The 18,034-nt window shown below is 40.6% G+C and overlaps 3 protein-coding genes across 4 annotated transcripts in view; 1 reads left to right on the plus strand and 2 right to left on the minus strand.

Moving 5' to 3' along the window:
* The window catches only part of LOC103138403 (apoptotic chromatin condensation inducer in the nucleus-like), an 18,247-nt gene extending 12,285 nt beyond the window's left edge, over nucleotides 1-5,962 (minus strand). Inside the window, 6 exon segments of the mRNA XM_016671751.1 lie at nucleotide 1; nucleotides 4-1,417; nucleotides 3,505-3,560; nucleotides 3,652-3,763; nucleotides 3,954-4,019; nucleotides 5,753-5,962. The exon segment at nucleotide 1 is cut by the window's left edge and continues 1,528 nt beyond it. Coding sequence (XP_016527237.1) covers nucleotide 1; nucleotides 4-1,417; nucleotides 3,505-3,560; nucleotides 3,652-3,763; nucleotides 3,954-4,019; nucleotides 5,753-5,890 — 1,787 coding nt within the window. The 5' untranslated portion in view covers nucleotides 5,891-5,962.
* A 724-nt stretch (nucleotides 5,963-6,686) lies between these two features.
* Nucleotides 6,687-7,746, plus strand: cunh14orf119 (chromosome unknown C14orf119 homolog). 2 transcript variants are annotated; one of them, XM_016671752.1, is made up of 2 exons: nucleotides 6,687-7,416; nucleotides 7,482-7,746. In XM_016671752.1, exons 1-2 carry the CDS (start codon nucleotides 6,976-6,978, stop codon nucleotides 7,653-7,655), a joined length of 615 nt encoding a protein of 204 aa, XP_016527238.1. In that variant the 5' UTR covers nucleotides 6,687-6,975; the 3' UTR covers nucleotides 7,656-7,746. The 2 variants fall into 2 exon arrangements, with proteins under 2 accessions (XP_016527238.1, XP_007552638.1); XM_007552576.2 differs by having other exon boundaries at nucleotides 6,690-7,395.
* A 955-nt stretch (nucleotides 7,747-8,701) lies between these two features.
* LOC103138405 (myosin-2 heavy chain) overlaps nucleotides 8,702-18,034 on the minus strand; it is a 14,161-nt gene continuing 4,828 nt past the window's right edge. The window contains exons 15-43 of the mRNA XM_007552577.2: nucleotides 17,623-17,712; nucleotides 17,455-17,523; nucleotides 17,321-17,383; nucleotides 17,178-17,240; nucleotides 17,033-17,101; nucleotides 16,837-16,920; nucleotides 16,660-16,746; nucleotides 15,616-15,696; nucleotides 15,457-15,525; nucleotides 15,235-15,324; nucleotides 14,497-14,586; nucleotides 14,323-14,412; nucleotides 14,158-14,220; nucleotides 14,016-14,078; nucleotides 13,865-13,933; nucleotides 13,695-13,778; nucleotides 13,352-13,438; nucleotides 13,181-13,264; nucleotides 13,028-13,096; nucleotides 12,858-12,947; nucleotides 12,663-12,752; nucleotides 12,476-12,565; nucleotides 12,309-12,398; nucleotides 12,141-12,221; nucleotides 10,936-10,998; nucleotides 10,686-10,745; nucleotides 10,451-10,597; nucleotides 10,323-10,370; nucleotides 8,702-9,422 (exon numbers count right to left, since the gene is read on the minus strand). Coding sequence (XP_007552639.1) covers nucleotides 8,869-9,422; nucleotides 10,323-10,370; nucleotides 10,451-10,597; nucleotides 10,686-10,745; nucleotides 10,936-10,998; nucleotides 12,141-12,221; nucleotides 12,309-12,398; nucleotides 12,476-12,565; nucleotides 12,663-12,752; nucleotides 12,858-12,947; nucleotides 13,028-13,096; nucleotides 13,181-13,264; nucleotides 13,352-13,438; nucleotides 13,695-13,778; nucleotides 13,865-13,933; nucleotides 14,016-14,078; nucleotides 14,158-14,220; nucleotides 14,323-14,412; nucleotides 14,497-14,586; nucleotides 15,235-15,324; nucleotides 15,457-15,525; nucleotides 15,616-15,696; nucleotides 16,660-16,746; nucleotides 16,837-16,920; nucleotides 17,033-17,101; nucleotides 17,178-17,240; nucleotides 17,321-17,383; nucleotides 17,455-17,523; nucleotides 17,623-17,712 — 2,777 coding nt within the window. The 3' untranslated portion in view covers nucleotides 8,702-8,868. The remainder of the gene's footprint in view (nucleotides 9,423-10,322; nucleotides 10,371-10,450; nucleotides 10,598-10,685; nucleotides 10,746-10,935; nucleotides 10,999-12,140; nucleotides 12,222-12,308; nucleotides 12,399-12,475; nucleotides 12,566-12,662; nucleotides 12,753-12,857; nucleotides 12,948-13,027; nucleotides 13,097-13,180; nucleotides 13,265-13,351; nucleotides 13,439-13,694; nucleotides 13,779-13,864; nucleotides 13,934-14,015; nucleotides 14,079-14,157; nucleotides 14,221-14,322; nucleotides 14,413-14,496; nucleotides 14,587-15,234; nucleotides 15,325-15,456; nucleotides 15,526-15,615; nucleotides 15,697-16,659; nucleotides 16,747-16,836; nucleotides 16,921-17,032; nucleotides 17,102-17,177; nucleotides 17,241-17,320; nucleotides 17,384-17,454; nucleotides 17,524-17,622; nucleotides 17,713-18,034) is intronic.

Genomic DNA, 18,034 nt, shown 5'->3' on the forward strand with positions numbered 1-18,034 from the left:
CCAATCTCTCCTTCTCCAGGGCTTTCTCTCTCTCAAGTCTTTCTTTTTCCAATCTCTCCTTCTCCAGGGCTTTCTCTCTCTCAAGTCTTTCTTTTTCCAATCTCTCCTTCTCCAGAGCTCTCTCTCTTTCTATCCTTTCCCTCTCCAGTCTTTCCTGCTCCAGAGCTCTCTCTCTCTCAAGTCTTTCCTTCTCCCTTCGCTCAGCCTCCAGAGCTCTCTCTCTCTCTAGCCGTTCTCTCTCCTTGGCTCTTTCTCGTTCCATTGCCCTCTCCATTTCCTCTCTCTCCCGTTTCTCCTTCTCCTTCCTCTCTTTCAGCAGACGTTCTTCCTCCAAAGCTCTCTGTCTTTCAAGCTCTTTTTGCCGCTCTAGCTCCATTGCCCTCTCTCGTTCCTCCCTCTCTCTAGCCAAAGCTTCTTCCCTCTCTCGTCTCGCTTTTTCAAGAGCAAGCTCTCGCTCTCGTTTTTCTCTCTCCTCTCTTTCTAAAGCTTGCTGGTGCTCAATCCTCTCTCTCTCCCGTTCCAGTGCGATGGCTCTTTGTCGTTCTTCCTCTGCTGCCCGCTCAAGTTGTCTTTGCTTTTCTTGTCTTTCCATCTCAATCACCCGCTCCCTCTCTCTTTCCTCCGCTACAGCGGCCTTGCGTATACCCCCAGATAGTTGGATGTGGGCTGAATGTGTGCCTGGAATCACTCCGGCGGACCCCAAACCATCCAGAGGCCCTTTGCCAGGAAAAGCCATAAGTGAAGCTGAACCGCTGTCTTGCCTGTCACCTTCGCCATCAGGGCCAAGCCAGCCTCCTCCGGAGAAGGCACCCTCGGACTCCATTTTACGTGCCAGAAGGGTAAGCGGACCGGGTTTACGGTCGGCACTTCTCTGCGGCTCTGGGCTGCTACTGCGACTGCCGCTGCTGGACGAGCCGGAGCTGGAGGAGCTGGGCGAGTGCCTGGCCGCGGCAACAGGGGGACTCGGTGGGCTCTGTTTGGGGGTGTCAGGTAAGGGGAACGATAACTCTGGAGGAGGGGAAGGAGGAGGCGTTGGCTGCCGGAGCTGAGGAGACAAAAGAGGGGGGATGTGCTGCTGCTGGGGCTGCGGGTGGCGTGCTGCACCGGACCGCGCCGCGGGCACTCTGGCAGGCTCTCGGAGGCTTCTTCTCGGGGCGCTGCTGCCCCAGTCTTCGTCATCGTCGCCATCCTCCTCACTGTCGTCGTCATCACTGTCGCCTGCAACCTCGCTGGAGGCAGAACCTCGCTCTGACCGCTGCTCTGAAGCAGGAGCTCGCATAGCCATGGAGCCGGAAGCAGGGGGGCTGGACACGTCTGCCTCCTGGTTCCTGTTCCCCTGTCCTGCATTGACCGAACCAAAGAATCCCTCTCCATCCGAGGGCCCAGGGGGCTTATGTTGAGCAGCTGGTGTGACTTCCTGATGAGCAACGAAATGAATTATGATAACCTCTCTTAGAAAAATAGTGACTAAATTGGTATTTCCGCAGACTTAGTTGTATTGTTATTCATTTAATCAATAACTGGAGTGTAAAGTAAATTATCCATGATTTTAACCTTTTTTTTAACAAATCAAAAATCTTGAGATCGTGGCATTAAAATGCAGTCAGACCTCTTTTACTGTAACACCCCCAAACAAAAACCGGTGAAACAGTCTGACTTCAAAACTCCCTTGTTAGTGTACAGAAGTCATCTCTGTGCCTTCAGCTGAGTATAAATCCAGCTGTTCTGCGAAGGCCTCACAGGTTTGATATAGACAATAAATCAAACAATACGTTAGCTGGAGATTGGCACCAGAAACCCTCCAGACCCCTCTAAGGGACAAGGGTGTACAGAAAAAATAAATAAATAAATAAATGGATGGATGGATGGATGGATGGATGTGTCACAACAGACACATTATATACATATACATAGTTAGTGTGTTGGATAGAATATGCAATATATAGAATATTCACTGAACTGCACAGCATTCTGGGGGATGTAGGCAGAGGAAAGACTTTAGCTGCTCAACCTCTCACAACTAACGTGGATGGCACCAAATACGTCACTCACTTTTTGGTTACCTAGCAACAACCTGTTGAGTAACTTGTTACTGTGCCTCATAACTGCTTAAAAATAAAAAACAACAACATGAAGTGATGACTGTGGATAAATCAGGAAAGACCAGGACACCATTTTGGCTGTATTTAACATATTTAAAACAAACAAACAAAAAAAAAAAACGAATCAATAATTATCAAAAGACTGATATAAAATGCTCATCATCAGACTGTTTTCGGCCATATTGTCAAGCCCTAGTTTAGAGTTGACAATATTGTGAAGAGCAAGGAAGATAGCAGACAGGAAGAAAGTTTTGAAGAAGTTTAAATCCTAGTTAAGGTCATAAAACAGCATCCCAAGTGCTGAACATTTTATACAGATTAATCCCTCATCTGAAAATCCAAGACAAGGCCGTGCAACTAAATAAACAGGCTGTACAATGAAAGCATTGATCAGAGAAGCAAACGAGAAGTCAATGTTATCTCTACAGACCCAGAGCTCCAATGGAAAAGTCTGATAATAGGACTGATATTACTTATTTAATCCACATATGTGACCCTTATGAAAGACTGGAAAAAATAAAGCCACAAGAGGTCCTATTTAACATTTGCCGCAAGATAAGTAGACACAGCAAACATCTGGAAAATGGTGACATGCGCAGATGAAACTAAAATTTAAGTTTTTGGCTAATATGCAAAGTGCAATATGGAAAACTAATGCTGCACAGCAATCTGAGCACGCATTTCCCTTTGTGCTGTTGTCCCATATGGAGGAGAAAACTGGTCTAGATCTGATGAAATTGACACAGATTTTAATACAGAAGAAACCTGTTAGGAACTACGGAAAAAAACTTCAGACGAGGGTGGAGGTTCCTGTTCTAGCGGAACAACTCGGCACACACCAGAACATACTCTGTACAGGTCCAGATGAAAGCACGTTCATGTGTGAGAATGAACCGGTCAACATTCAGACCAATTCCAATTAAGAAATGTGTGGCAAGCCTTAAAATATTTGTTATTTCCAGGCACTCTCAATGTATTTTATTCTGCAGCTTAAACCAATCTGAATGCAACAATGGGCAAAAATATCAGCACCTAGATAAGCGAAGCTGGTAGGGATACACCCCAAACCGCTAGTTATTCAAAGTACTGAATATAAACAGACACCACATTTTTCAGTTTTCAATTGAAAAACATTTTTCTTTTTTTTTTTGTCTACTTCATAATTGTGCACAAATATGTGGTAGCATATCCTAAAATCCCTCTCCTGCGTTGCAGTTCATGGTCATAACATCACAAAACGGGACGAATTCAAGGCACATATCTGTACATGGCACTACAAATTTTCTCATACAACCAAAAAAGTCCCTTTAGTGGGGAAAGGAATGATAAAAATAATAAAAGACATGCAAAAAAAAAAAAAAAAAGAAGAAGAAAGGAAGGAAGGAAAAAGCAGCTTACTAACCTGGGCAGGAGGAGGGCACGATGTACTGTTGTTAACCTGTGTGTGGCCCTCTTGCTCTGCTCACAAACAGAGAATGACAAACTTTCAAACAGACCAACGAGGCGAGTCATAAATAATAGCAGTGGACGGTTCTCTAGCAGCACTCACCGTTCGTTTCATACGCTTCACGGGCCTCTCTCTCCAGACGCTGCCTCAGGAGCTCTTGTTGCTTAGCCAGATACTGCTTGATAAAACTGTTCTGGCTCATTTCCTCGCCAATCTAAATATAGATATGATATTAGAAATGAAAAATGATCAAGCGCAGTCCCGCAGGGGCAACCAAACGTACTTTTGCAGACGTATAAAGAAGTGGTGTGTTAAAACACATTTGGTTATTTATAGATCAGAGATTGTCGCTTAAAAAGACTCCCAGCCTTTGAAATGACAATAAAAGCACCTCTGAGATTTACCTGAGAGTTGGGCTGCAGTCCGACATGCGTAGTGGAGGTCTTCTGCAAATTCTCCAGCATGAGAGCCTGTTGTGGAGATATACACAACAGGCTCTGTTAATTAATGTTTTACATTTAATAAAAGGGATGAGCATACGGAATGCAACTAGCAAAAAAAAAATTAATCTCACTATTTAACATGTAACCAAATTAAAACCCACATTTTTTTTCAAGAATCCTACAGGCATATTATATGATAAATCTACTTAAATGAGTGCAATTAAGTAAATGAAGAGAATGATTTTTTTTAACAAACTAAAATCTGAAAATGGGCCACTTATGTGGTAATGTGTTCAGATTGATGTGTATTGTTATGCTTTTTATTTTTCTGACAAGAATGCTTTTTAAATATAAGCCAAACAGTTTAGTTTTGCCCTCATCTGACCAAGTGCAAGGTCGTGTCTTAATGTGCAATACTGCTTTCATTTTGGGAAGATTGACTGAACGATGCTGAGTGACATGTTTAAACACTTTTCACATAACACTTTTCAAATATATATTTTTTTATTTTGTAAAAGAAAAGAATGTAAAAATAAAACAATAACAATATTATTTTTATTTCACTTTACAACTATGCTCAGGTTTGTGTTTGAATGTCACATATAATCCCTCCAAAAAAATTTGGAGCTTTTTTTGCTGTAATTTGACAAAATGTGAAAACTTTTCTAAAAAGCCATGCAAGCAAAAATGCTCTTCTTTTTTCCCCCTAATGTGGAATCTGATGGTCTTTATAGATAAATCTAAGTGCAGTAAGCAACCAGAAAACCTGTTGATACGTTAACGTTTTCTTATCAGAAGCAAGTAAGCTGGGTTTAGGTAATGGGACCCGACCCAACCCAAACAAATGTGGCAACTGTCAACCTACGGGCAAATTTTCACAATGACACTTAATCATAACCATTATTATTGAGCTCTCTGATACTATAATAATGAACCACATGCACAATATAAAAAGTAACCTAACTGAATAATCAAGGTATTATTCACCCTGGTATATGAACACAAATAAATACATACAAACTAATATCTGATAAATGTCAAAGACAGTATTTTTTTACAACTTCGCAACCATAAGATTCTTAGCAACAACAAAAACTGACATAATGTAGCAACAAGTGATATAAAGCCCTAAAGTAAACATAATAAAATATTAAGTTGTCAAAAAGCGCTGATTACATTCAAAAAAGGAAAAACAAAAAAGTCAAACGAGCTAGCCGCTGACATTTGTGTACCACTTAATTATTTACTGCATTTCAGCGGGTACATTGTACACACACCGCGGTGTTTGACGGGACAGAGACTGACGCCAAGTTTCATGGCGGAAAATGTCGAAATGTAAACAAAGTGGCGCAAACAAGACTCACGGGGAGCGCACCCCAGCACCCTAACCGGGTTTATTTTGTAGTGGACACAGAAGCGAGCCAGCAGCTCAGGCCACCGCTCATTTCACTGCGTTAGCAGGGGGAAGCTAACAGGCTAACTGCACAACATTACACCAACAAACAGTTTAGCGTTGGCTAATAAGTTGGATGAACTACAGTGCACACATTGAGATCGGCAAGGCTGTGCAGACAGAACCGCAACAAGCAAGTATGCGGAACAAGCAGACATTTAACAGCTGGGCTCAGCCTCGATAACTCCACTACGCTCGGCAGTAACGACACTCAGTTATCGGCCCTCTACGGAGAGCATCAGCCCGTCTCATCGTTGACGCTAGCTAGGGATTCACCAGCGGCACTGCGTTTCGCTGTAAACCTTACCCCTTTAAGTCTTTTAATGAGAGCATTCTTCTGTCCGCTTTTCGACAGCCCCCTCTCCTCCAGAGCCGCTTTGAGGTCCGCCACACGGAGGGACTGGAGCGGTCTCCCGTCCAGCGTAACGTCTTCGAGGTCCGCCATTTTCCGTTCCTCTAGTCAGTTCCCAACTAGTTCGCCGAGCGCCGCCTTCCTCCACCCTGCGTCACCGCCGCTCACTTCCTGGTGTTGTGAAGAGTCACGGTCCCCCGTCAAGATGCGCCCCTGCACAGCGTTTTACAGCAGCGTTGAAATCCGTGGTGCATTTAAGTCGAGTCGTACATGAAACTGTAAATCTCGGAATGACTTCGAAATTAATGTGATTTTCTCGTTGACAAATTAGACACACATCATAATTCTGAAAACTCCTAAAAAGAGAGCGTGGTATGTTTACTATCATACTAACTTATGAAAATATTTAACATATAAAATGGAGGTCAGTGGTATTGTACTGATCTCCCTTTTAGCACCTTAACTGGAGGCGAAGCCCAAAATTAAATTTGTCCTCAGGACCTGATACGGTCTTTTGCAATATCTGGTACTGAAAAGGGTTGTTTTGATATTTGATTAAAAAAAGAATGTGATAAAATAATTGTAAGCCTCTTTCAAAACAGATGATTTCTAGTACGATGTGTACTTGAATGCACCATGACGTATATAGCCTGTTGCCGTAAGCTTGTGACAGTAAGAATGCGCATTTAGATGGTGAAACCCATCTAGACACAACACCTCTCATAAATATTAAAATAACTAAAAGAAAAATTAAGTTTACAGAACACACAATTCACATTATGCACTTCAAATTTGTGTACATATATGTTATAAATCTATATCAATGTTTTACTTTTTGTAACTATAGACAACATTTTGCGCAAATCCTGCGCAATCTTCACTTCCGTACAGAAAGAGGTTTTAAACTGTTTCCGTTTCCTGTGTATTTTTGCAACTACACGACTGCTGCTAAGTAGACATAACAGGTATCTAAATATGAGCAAAATGACGTAGTTTAACTTCAAATTAAGCCGGTTTTGGTAATTTAAACAGCTGGTGTTAAGTGATGCTAGCTTTAAATTAACGCTTGAGCGGCGGTCTTGCTTAAACCGCATGTAAACAAACCCGGGAGGGTTTCTCCGCCGCTGGCGTTTCAAACTCCAGCAAACTTTTTTCTGGTTGAAAACACTTTCTGAGAAATGTCGTGGTTCAGTCAGGTCAGTCAAGGTCCATACCAGCGGCAGGCCGCTGATGGCCAGCAATTTACAGCCCCGAATATCCTCGGCAGTCCCTATAATCCCACTAGTGTACCAGCAGGAGCAGCGACCCCTGCTACCCAGAGCAACAGCGGGGCTGGCCTGCCTTCTCCAGGCCAGTTTGACCTGCCATCAGCTCCTCAGGCTGCAGCCAGCCCTCCCAGCCTGGAGAACCTGTCCTGCGCCGGTCAAGACAGACAACCAGAGCCCATCTCCTATGTGACCTTCCAGGAGCAGCGATGTGTCCTGAGCTGGTTCCAAGGCTGGAATGACCCCCAGAAGGAGAGGTTCCTGCAGGATCTTGTTGGCAAAGCCGTGCCGGGGAAAGTGTGCACTCTCCTAGACTCACTCAGCACCCTTCAGGTACTCTCTGCTCTGTTACAGGTGAACATGCATTTCTTGAGATGACACTTTAAAAAATAAAAATCTTAACTACTGCTTTGTGACAGGTCAAAGACAAACTCCCCAACATCTTTGAATGCCAACTCCGGCTGTGGACCCAGTGGTTTGAGTCCTGGGGGGAAGAGGAGAGGAATCATTTCCTGCACATGCTGGAGGAGAAGGACCCCACGTTTGTCGCCCACTTCTACAGGAGTGTAGCTGGCACTGCAGGAAGAGACTGAGCAGAAGTCTGTATCAGAGGACATGCATGCAGATACTGCATTCCTTAGATTTCCTACACACTTCTTACATAGAAGGTCCACGCTTTTCCAGTCTCAGATACTCAGATTTCTCAGTCAATTTTTGCCCCGTATTTAAGAAACAATAGAAAGGTTTTTGGATGATTTTACATCAGATGTTCGTACAGTGTTAAAGATGAAACCTTGAAACACCACAAGGGAGCTGATGGATGGATGGATTGATGGCTGGACAGAGAGATTATTCAACAGAAGACTGGATGGAGAGAAAAGACAGATGTACAACTTAAAAAAAAAACACTTTAACAGCAGTTTCTACAGTTTTTTTGTTTGTTTTTTTTCATGCAGACAATTAGGTGTGAAAATAAATATTTCATTAAATATATTTCTGTTACTGGTCCAGACCTGGAATAAGTATAAATCAAATTCCATATTTTCCCATTGTTTTAAATAGAAATGCACCATCGATACTGATTTCTAATTTTCCTTGCCGCTGTGGTCTGCTGATTCTGACTTTTGTCCACAAGGCATGAAGCAAAGGAAAGTGGAGGGAAAAACAAGTTTTTTGATTGGGGTTGAATGAAGGAATTATAAGATTATCCCTATTGATGCCTCACAGCACATGACAACGTATAAAACGTTTATATTTACCTCATGTCATTTGACAAATAAAATAGTGGGAGTTTTTTTTTCTTTTTTTTGGTGATCGGCGTGTCAGATTTTTCTGGCAGCAGACACTCCGATCACTTGTTATAAAACTTTGTGATTCCGATCTGCGGTTGATTGACTGGTGCGTCTCTGCTTTTCCAGACCCTGTAGGAACTCTGTTTTTGTTTTTTTTTGTTTTTTTGCTGTTCTTTTTCAAACCCATGTAATTGTTTAAACTGTGATGAAATCCTTTGTGATCATTTGACGTGAATGGGTTTTTTTCTACAGAGATTTGTAATGTTTCTCAATGCCAACATGTTTTCAATAAAAACATGCTTTGTTTTATGAAGTTGAACGGTTGAGTTTCAATAAAACTACACAGGTTGCAGTTGATGTTTATTACACCTAGAAGATGACAGTCAGAGGTCAATAAACACTTTAAGTTTGTTGATTTATTGGATCAAAATCATTCATAAAGACAATAAAATATTTGATTATTAAATCATGTGACTTTTGGACAAATGTGCCAAAACCTGACTTATTGTGTTGCTTAATTAATCCAGTCAGTTGATCCTGGAGGCAGTAAAACTATTGGCTGAGGATTTTCGACATCCTCAACGCAGTAGTTGAGAAACGGGAAGATTCTGTCGGTAAACTCTTGACCTGAGAACGAGTACAGATGAGATCTGGCGCCAGAGTCGTAGAAGGACACCTGTCCCTTGTTGTAGTCCAGCAGGATGCCCAGAGTAATGGGCAGCCTCTCAACCTGAAGGGTTACCGATGTCCTGTCAATCGCTTTGAGCTCATTCTGTTTGTTCAGGACAATGGTCCAGAAACCCTTCGCGGGCCTGAAGGACAACGATCCTTTCCTCTTGGCCGATTCGCTGACCATCCCGATGTGGTAGCAAAGTTTATCAGCTACGGACACCTCCCAGTAATGGCGGCCTCTCGAGAAGCCGGTTGAGCCCAGAACGCCGAGAACCACGTCGAACCTGCCGGGGTTGTCCTGGAACTGGGGTACGTCGTTGGTGGTGGATACCTCGGTGTTGTCGTTAAAGAAAACTAATCTGGGATGTGCCGTGTTTGGATCCCAGGTGATCTTTGCTGGAAAAGGGAGAAATGCAGATTGTGTGTTTGTTACATTTTTTTAAAAAAAGTTTAAACATGCAGAATACACGGTGTCTGTGTGTTACTTTTAGGGTTGCACTGATAAATCGACCTTGATTTCTTTAAGTTTGGGTGACTGGTGTGAAACTGATCTTTCCACCGATATTATCTACTGACACAAAGGTCTGAAAATTAGCCAGTAGTTATGTTTCCATTACAAAGGTGCACAAAACTCTGTCAATATTAGGCTCATGTCAAAATACACATTTTCGCAATTGCTCTGTTTCCATTAAATATGAAACACAATTAAAATCACACGGGAATATGTCTGTTCACGTGATAAGTCATTAAAACAAAACAAAAAACATGCCGTGCCATCACCCTCCTACCACTTCCTGCCGTCTCCTTCATCTTTTCCGTCAGTGCTAACATCTGGTTGTTGATGCTGGTGTGATGCGAATTTGCAATTTTACTAAATACACTAATTTTAATGTAGCTGAAAAAACACCTTCTCCTAACGCAAAAACCTTTTAGCAAAAAACATGAGTTTTTTTTTTTTTTTAAATTGCTGTGTTTTCATAAAGCAAATTTGTTTTCGTAATTCCAATTTGCCCAATTATATGATCAATGGAAATGCAGCTGCTGTCTCTTTTTGTTCTGCGGTGACCCGGTCACATCTTTATGTGCGTGGTTAACAACAGCCACACCACTGTTGTAAACTTAGTGATTTTGTTGCTATATTGAGCAACTTTTCAAACAAACAAACCAAAAAAATTTGATTACAATGGAACTGGAAAGTCTGGGTTTTTTTTTAAAGATCGGTTATCGACCAAAATACTGCAATCAGTGCATTTCTAGTTGCTCTCTTAGCAATCCTGACTCTTGTGTGTGACTCACTGTTATAGATGGTCCTGTCTTCCACGTTGGTCAGTTTGGCCACGGCGTCTGAGAGGAGAGGAACAAAGCATGACTTCCTGGTTCTGATCTGAGCTCGTGTTTAACCTGTAGTTCCGAGGTGAACATACTGTTGTAGTCTTCCTGCAGCCGCTCCTTCTCCCGCTGCTGTTGCTCGAAGTTGTGCTGCAGCTTTCTCAGGGCGGCGTCCTTCTCCTGCAGCTGCTGGTGGAGACGATCCGCATCCTCCTGGCTCTGCTGTAGCTGCCTCTGCATGTCTGTTTTATCAGAAGCTTACTGTGAATAACACAAAATAACACAGTAGATCTTCTCTGCAGGTCCTTTTTGGTTTTTTTGACCTCTCACCTTCACAGTGGGTGTTGGCTTTGCAGCACGTTTCCAGCTCCTCCGTTTGCTGCTTTAAGTCTGAGTGAGAAAGGAGCTGTAGTGATTATAACGCCAAGTGACAAGAGACCATTTTCAGATTGGCGCATAAGAAGCAGTTTAAAATGGAATATTTTCCGAAACACGTCCACATTCAGGTAATAGAGACTGATCTTTTCCAGTAGATGACAGGAAGGCTGAACAGAACACAGCAGCAGGGCTCATTCTATACCTCTATTGGCGTTCTCAAGTTTTCTGTTTTCTTTATCCTGTGTTCTTAATTGTTGTTCCAGGGCTGAAAAGAGAGGGAGAAGAATTACCTAAGGCAAGTGTTGCATGCTGTTTGGGGCTATTTATGACACGCACGCACACATACAGTGACTTGGAAAAGCATTCTGAGTCTTTAAACATTTTCACATTTTGTTACTTTGCAAACGTGTTTTTATTTAGCAGATAAACAAACAGTAGCACAGCTGTGAACAAGAAGGAAAATTAGAGTGAAAATGTTACCGAATTGGTAAATGTGGTTCACCTGTGTGTAATTTAATCCAATTTTTATCCATCTGGCCTGTGAAGGTCTCAATAGTTGCGTTTCCAATCAAATGTTCGCAAGACTTTGTCAATATTCCGCTGATGTCACCAAACGCAATTTTTGCAATTGCGGTATTTCCATTAAACAAGAACCGCAATTAAAATCACGCGCGAGTACGTTTGTTCACGCGATAAGTAATTAAAAACATGCCCGCCTACCGCTTCCTGACGTCTTCTTCGTCGTGGTTTGAGCCAGTGGCAACATCCGGTCGTTGATCACGTGACTTGTGTGACGTGTTTTCATTGCAGTTTTACAAGCTAAAGCAATTTCGTTACGGCCAAAAAACCCAGCGCCAAAACTTTTTTTAATCGAAAAACAATAGTTTTTATTTCTTTTTTGAATTTGGCATGTCTCCACTGAACGATTTTATTTTTGAAATGTCAAATTGTGCATTTATATGGTCAATGGAAGTTAACCTAAAGGCTGGTTAGAAAACAAACAAACTAGGCAAAATCCAGACCAATATCCACTGAAAACTGTATACATTCAATCTGAAGTTGAGTTTTTTAGCAAAGATCTGATTCTATAGATGTGCAAAGCTGGCAGGGACATACCCAAAACAGATTTGTGGTAAAAGACAATGCGATAAAGTTTTGACTCAAGTTGGCTGAACGCACACCGCACTTCGCATTTTTATTTTTTAAAAGAATGTAAATCCACGGATGGTTTTCCTTACTTTCCTCCTGTATAACTATACGCTACTTTATGTTGATCTATTACATAACATCATAATAAAATACATAGAGGTTTGTGACAAAATGTGAAAACAAATTTACTAGGAATACTTTTGTAAGGCACCCTACAGTAAGTATTTGCTATATTACTGCGTAAAAATAATAACAAACCGGCAACTTTCTTCTTAGCAGTTACAGAAGTTCCTTGCTTTGCTTTTTTAAGCTCAGCCCTCAGATTGGCGATATCCATTACTGACAGAGACAGAAAACACACAGTTATTCCAGTGGCAAATTAAAAACAAGCAAAATGTTAAACGAGTACATAAAAGGAGTTTGTACCTAGTTGAAAATTCCTTGCGTCTGCCTCCATGAGCTGAGCTTCAGTGTTTTGCAGTTTCTTCTGAGCAAAATCGAGTCTCTCTTGAAGTTCTGAAGATTTAGAAACACATGCATATGAGCCAAAAGTACAATTTAACCTTAAGTAAATGTATTAGTTATCGCTTTACCTGCGAGGTTTACAGCATACGTCTCATTGAGGTCTGATATTTCCTCCTGCAGTGGTACGATTTTCTCATTCAGTTCCATAATCTGAGCAGCTAAACGAAATAAACAAGGCAGTGACTTAATGGTTTCTTTTTATTTATTATCTAGTAATTATGTTTATTCTTATTTCCAAAAGGACTAAATACTCACACAGATTCGCAATTCTCAAGGTTGACGTCTCCAGCAAATTTGTTTTCTTTTTTATCTCAGTTCTGACCGATTCCAATTGATTTTCCAGGTCTTGGAAATAAGAAAGAAAAAGAACGCGTGAGGTGTGTCCATGGGATGTTTATTATTATTATTATTATTATTATTATTATTATTATTATTATTATTATGCATCACCTTTAATTTTCTCAGCTTGTGCTCCCAGTTGGCTCTCCATCTCCTTCTTCAGCGTGGCTATTTCGTCTTTTTGAGTCAAAATTTTAAATGCTGACAGAGAAAGATGTGATAATATCAGATCAGCTACTGAGCATGCTCAGCAGTGCACCACTCATTTCAATGATACCTACTGAGCTTTGTGTTTTCATTGTCTGTGTCCCGAATTCCTTCTATCAGGTGACTGAGATGATCTTGAAGTCCTGCAGTTACAAGTAGTTTTTTAAATTCATATTAAATTAAAACTTATCCAGTGTTAGCATAATGCTAATGTGTTTGCTACTCACCTTGGATCTTGGTGTAATCTGATTCGTTTGAGGCCACAGCTACCAATCGATCGATCTCTACCTGTACAGCAATAATCTGTAAAACTGAAAGATCCGCACATTTTTAGTCGACTCACGTAAATATCATCCAAAAGAGTCATTTATTTATTTAGTCGTTGGCTTATGTCTTACGTCTTTGGGACTGCGTGCTTCGTTGTTTCAGCTCTTCTGTTACTTTGTCCAGTTCTGCACTTTTCTGGTCAATAATTCTTTGAAGCTCTTAAAAAAACAGAAATATTTGTCAGCTAGCTAGCTTGATATTGAACTGTACACAGTACAAGGATATAAGAAAGACAAAGATTTGTATTTTTTGTGATAGGTGAAAGCTTTTTATTTTGTTACTTTATAAACCTTTTTAAATCTATTTTTTAGCAACAAGTACAGGATATGGGTTCCTTTCCCTTAAGAAACACTTGAAGTAATTTAGCTAAAATAGCTAAAACAGCATTTGTGTGCACAGTTCACGCAAACCCACCTTCAACTTTAGTTTGGGAAACAGAGTTTCCCAGCTGCTTCTTTAGCTCTTCCAGCTGCACAGTCAGTGTAGAAACTTGAAGAGCTTAAACAAACACAAGCTTTTTGTTACCATCGACATCCTTTGGTCTTCCAAATCATAGAAAAGATACTCGCAGCTTTACGGCTTACCAAGAGACGTAACTGTATCAGATTTGTTCTTGAGATCCACAATCTTGGCTTCCAAACTTTTCTGCAGGTCTACCAAAAGTAAAATCAAAAATTATAAGTTTTGAATTCAAAACATTTCCTCCAGCAAGAGATGAAGAGAAGTAAGAGTCACCTTGAATTTGCTGCTCATTTGTAGAACACTCTGGTTGAGTCTGGTTCAAGCTGATCTGCAGAGCTGGTAGAAATAAAAATGTTTTTTAAATCATTTATGAATTAAATATATTCCCAGCAGCCTACATGTTTACTAAACTTACTTTGGATCAAGTTCTGCTGTTCCTGGTTCTCCTCTTCTTTAATCTTCAGTTGTTCCTTCAGCTCTACGAAGCGTCAGGTAAACACAAAATGAACAATGACGTCTCACTTGCTCTTTCCAATCGTAAAAAGAAGACACAAAACGTAAACAGCAGGAGACCACTCACTGGATACCGTGGCAACGGCTTTTTTTTCTTCACTTTCCTTTTCCTTTTCGAACTCTCTCAGCCGGCTTTGCAGTACAGAGATTTTTACCACTGAATTAACCAGAAACAAAGTGATGAGGCACACGTAAATGTTCATTTCTGATAAAGATTGCGGCGTTTTCTCGCTTCACCTACACAGTTCGCCGTTTTCCTGGTTCTTCTCCTTTATCTCCGAGTAAACGTTTTGCAACTGCGCCTGCTTGTTTTCAAGCTCTCTGTTGAGTTCTGATTGCGGGAAGAATTAAAAAAAATTATTAGTCATTTGCAGGAGATCAATAATGGACTCACAATGGTCAAAATAGAAGGAAAAAAAAGAAGATTGTTTTTCTTTTTAGTGGTCTTAATCCTCTTCTGCAATAATGTGATACACCAAGACAAAATATTGCATTATTGTGAGATTTAAGGAAAATTATATATGATTGACAAAATATTGCATTATTGTGAGATTTAAGGAAAATTATATATGATTCTTGAAGTTTTTTTTTTTTTTTTTTTTTTTACAAGTAAAATTCTGAAAAGTGTGCCAAAGACTATAATTCTTTCACTCAATGTTTTTTTAGAACCACCTTTTGGTACATTTATTGTTTTTGCCTATATTTCTTTGGGGGGAAAAAAGTTCAACCTCCATCAGGTTTGAGTATGATTTTTAAGTCTTTCCCCTGATGTCTAGGGTTGTTTTTCTTCAGGAGGTTAAACTTCCACCATATTCTGAAGTTATTTACAACCTTTAACAGGTTTCCATCCTCTTCTTTTCGTAACATTTCTGGCTGGTGCTGCAGCAACATTTAAAAAGAGTGAAGGTGTCCGGATACTTTTTCGAGGCGAAAATTAACCAGTCTTCAGATATTATTCCAGTTTGCCAGAGGCACTTACGGGTAATCCTGTGGGATTGTAAGACCTCAGTCGCCGACAGCTGTTTCTGAAGATACTCCACCTGGCTCTGCAGGGTCAGGACTGTCATCACTGAAACGCAAAACGCAAAGTCAAGAGCCTACAAAACAACTACATTTGTTTTATTAAATGTCATAATGAACCACACGAGGACAGAGATGTGCTGATTAGAGGAATGAAAGTGTTAGAAACTGTTTCACTCACTGTGTTTTAGGGTTTCCTGGTCTTTGCTGTCTATCTCACTCAGCAGACCATCCAGTCTCCTTTGCAGCTCTGAACCCCCCCACCCCACAAGTAAATTAAGGAATTTGTGATACAATTCCCTTAAATGTTTAACTCTGAACCAGTGACAATTTAAAGTACCTGATATCTCACTGGTCGTCTCATTGGTATCCTTGTTCTGAAGGGTCCAGATGTTATTCTGCAGCTCAATAATCTTTAAAACTGAAACATAAATGTAAATGGGAACAACAGAGCTGAAATCTTGGTGGGACCTTTTAACAGCAGATTAAAACAAATGAGTGAGATCAGTGAGAGTTTCCTGACTGGTCTGAACATGTTAAAAACTTGAGAAACATCCTAACTACATCTGCTTGCAGGTCTTCAAATAAATTATTTTTAGGCTTTTAGCGCTGAGGATGCTACGTGCGTCGCGCCCTGCCAGTGCTCAGCTGCAGCAAAAGAGGATCTCATTGGCAGAAAACAATTCACAATCTGTAGAAAGTGTTGATCATTTAATTATTTAATCACGATTAATCATGATTAAATGATTAATTGGATTAATTAGATTAATTGTGATTAATCGATAGTTGAAATAATTCTTAACTAATTTAGTAACAGATTAATGGTTAACTGGACAGAGTCAAAAAAGGCCATTTGCTGAAAAAAACAACAACATATGCAGAGCAGTAATTAAGCCAAAATGTTACAAAACATTTATACATTCTACGTTTACATAAAAAATACCCTTTTTCTGTAAATATCTTTTACTAAAAGCTCCTCAAGTGACAAATAATTAAATTCAAAAGGGAATTTAATTATTTGTTAATTTGTCTCTGCTAATGTATTTCTAATACTGCATGTAAAAAGCTTAATAAGTTCAATGAAAACCTGCAGAATGTGTCGGTTTTGTTAAACAGTCACATTAAAAATATGCGATTAATCAATGAATCAATAGAAAAATTTATAGAATAATCAGTTACTGTAATAATTGTTACTTGCAGAAACAAAGTGATTAATTTTCTGGGCTTCCAGCTGCAAGTGAACTTCCTTCCATAAATGGGACCGTTTTTACTCTGATAAAACATTACACAGGGATAATTTAGGTGTCAACAAAGCTGCCTGTCTGCAAACCACCCGGAGAGAAAATACAGGCTGAAACATTTTCCATATGACCTGGACACTCACTTATCTGTGAGTTGGGAATCAGTCTCTCTATGTCTGCAGTCTTGGCTTTTAGTTCTTCATCTTTCTGCAGCAGCTCCTTCTGCAGCCCTGAGGAGAAAATGAAAAGCAAAAAGGACATTTAAACATCTCGCTTTCAAAAAGGTTGAAACTACATTCGTAAAGATGAGTGGTACTCACTTATAATCTCCTTTTTACTAGGCGATGCTACGATTGCCTTCTTTAAAGCCTGGATTTGTCCGTGCAGGTGTACTATACTCACAACTGACACAGACAAGCATAATGTACAAGACAAATATTATAGAAAGAAACCAAGTAAGTCCACATTTTTCTTTAATAAGTAGGAATGTTTGGGGGGGGGAACTGAAATAAATACCAAGGGCAGCTTCAGAGTCTTCGGTTCTGTTCAGCTGTGCTATCCTTTGTTCCAGTTCGGTCTTTACCGCTGAGAGAAACAGGTTAGGACTTTAGATCGGGAGTGTAACCGTGACGCGACTCGGAAGTTCAGAAAAGCCGCTCACCGATGTATCGCTCCTCAAGTCCCGAGCACTCCTCACGCGTCTGACGCAGCTGCTCCTTCAGGTCTGTACAGAAACACAAAAACAGTCTGCTTATCGAAAATTTATCTCACAAAATGTCACTGACGCCACAGAGTAAGACTCACTCTTTATTTCACTCAGAGCCTTGGTGTAGTCTTGTTTGTAGGTTTGAAGGAGCGTCAGTATATCTGCAACAACATTCGAATAAGATTAAATGTCGAAAGCGGTGCGGTTTAAGAACAAGCGGAGGCGCGCTCACCAGGCTGTTCACCGGTTGTTGTCTCCTTGTGCTCCGTCAGCTCCTCCATGATGCTGATTACTTTCATGACTGGTCAAAATAAAAGTGCACACTCGTTGGCTTTGTTACGGTGAACACGTGAAACTTTCTCCAAAGGCAGATATCCCTCCTCTTTCTACTCTTACTCACTCAGCTGTGCGATGGCCTGGTCTGTAATCTCCAGCGATTTCTGCAAAATGACCTCTTTTCGCTTCATCACCTCCAGTTCCACTGTTATGGCTTCAATAAAAAAAATAATAATTAAAAAAACACTCCTTTTAACACATTTCTGCATTTTCAGTTCAACTAACATCAAGACTTGTGGATGATATAATTATGGTTACGAGTCCAGAAAACAAACAAAAAAAAAACCCAGTCCGAACAAAAAACTACCCAACCAGGGTGGGCGAAGAACCAGGAGGCAGGGAGGCGGGGTTCGGCGGTCGCCGCCGCCGCAGGAAGCGGAGGCGAGGAGGCTCTGGAGGTCCGGCTGGAGGCTAAAATTATTTTTAATGAAAAATGTCTATATAGTTTTTGTACCGTTTTGACTTAATTGGTGCTC

This window comes from Poecilia formosa, unplaced genomic scaffold (assembly GCF_000485575.1).
Source record: "Poecilia formosa unplaced genomic scaffold, Poecilia_formosa-5.1.2 Scaffold49, whole genome shotgun sequence".
NCBI classification, from domain to species: domain Eukaryota; kingdom Metazoa; phylum Chordata; class Actinopteri; order Cyprinodontiformes; family Poeciliidae; genus Poecilia; species Poecilia formosa.

What these genes read in the sequence shown, in the direction of transcription:
- cunh14orf119 (XM_016671752.1), top strand. Translation starts at nt 6,976, where the DNA reads ATGTCGTGGTTCAGTCAGGTCAGTCAAGGTCCATACCAGCGGCAGGCC. An exon ending in TACTCTCTGCTCTGTTACAG is followed by an intron (nt 7,417 to 7,481) that starts GTGAACATGCAT and finishes GCTTTGTGACAG; the next exon opens with GTCAAAGACAAACTCCCCAA.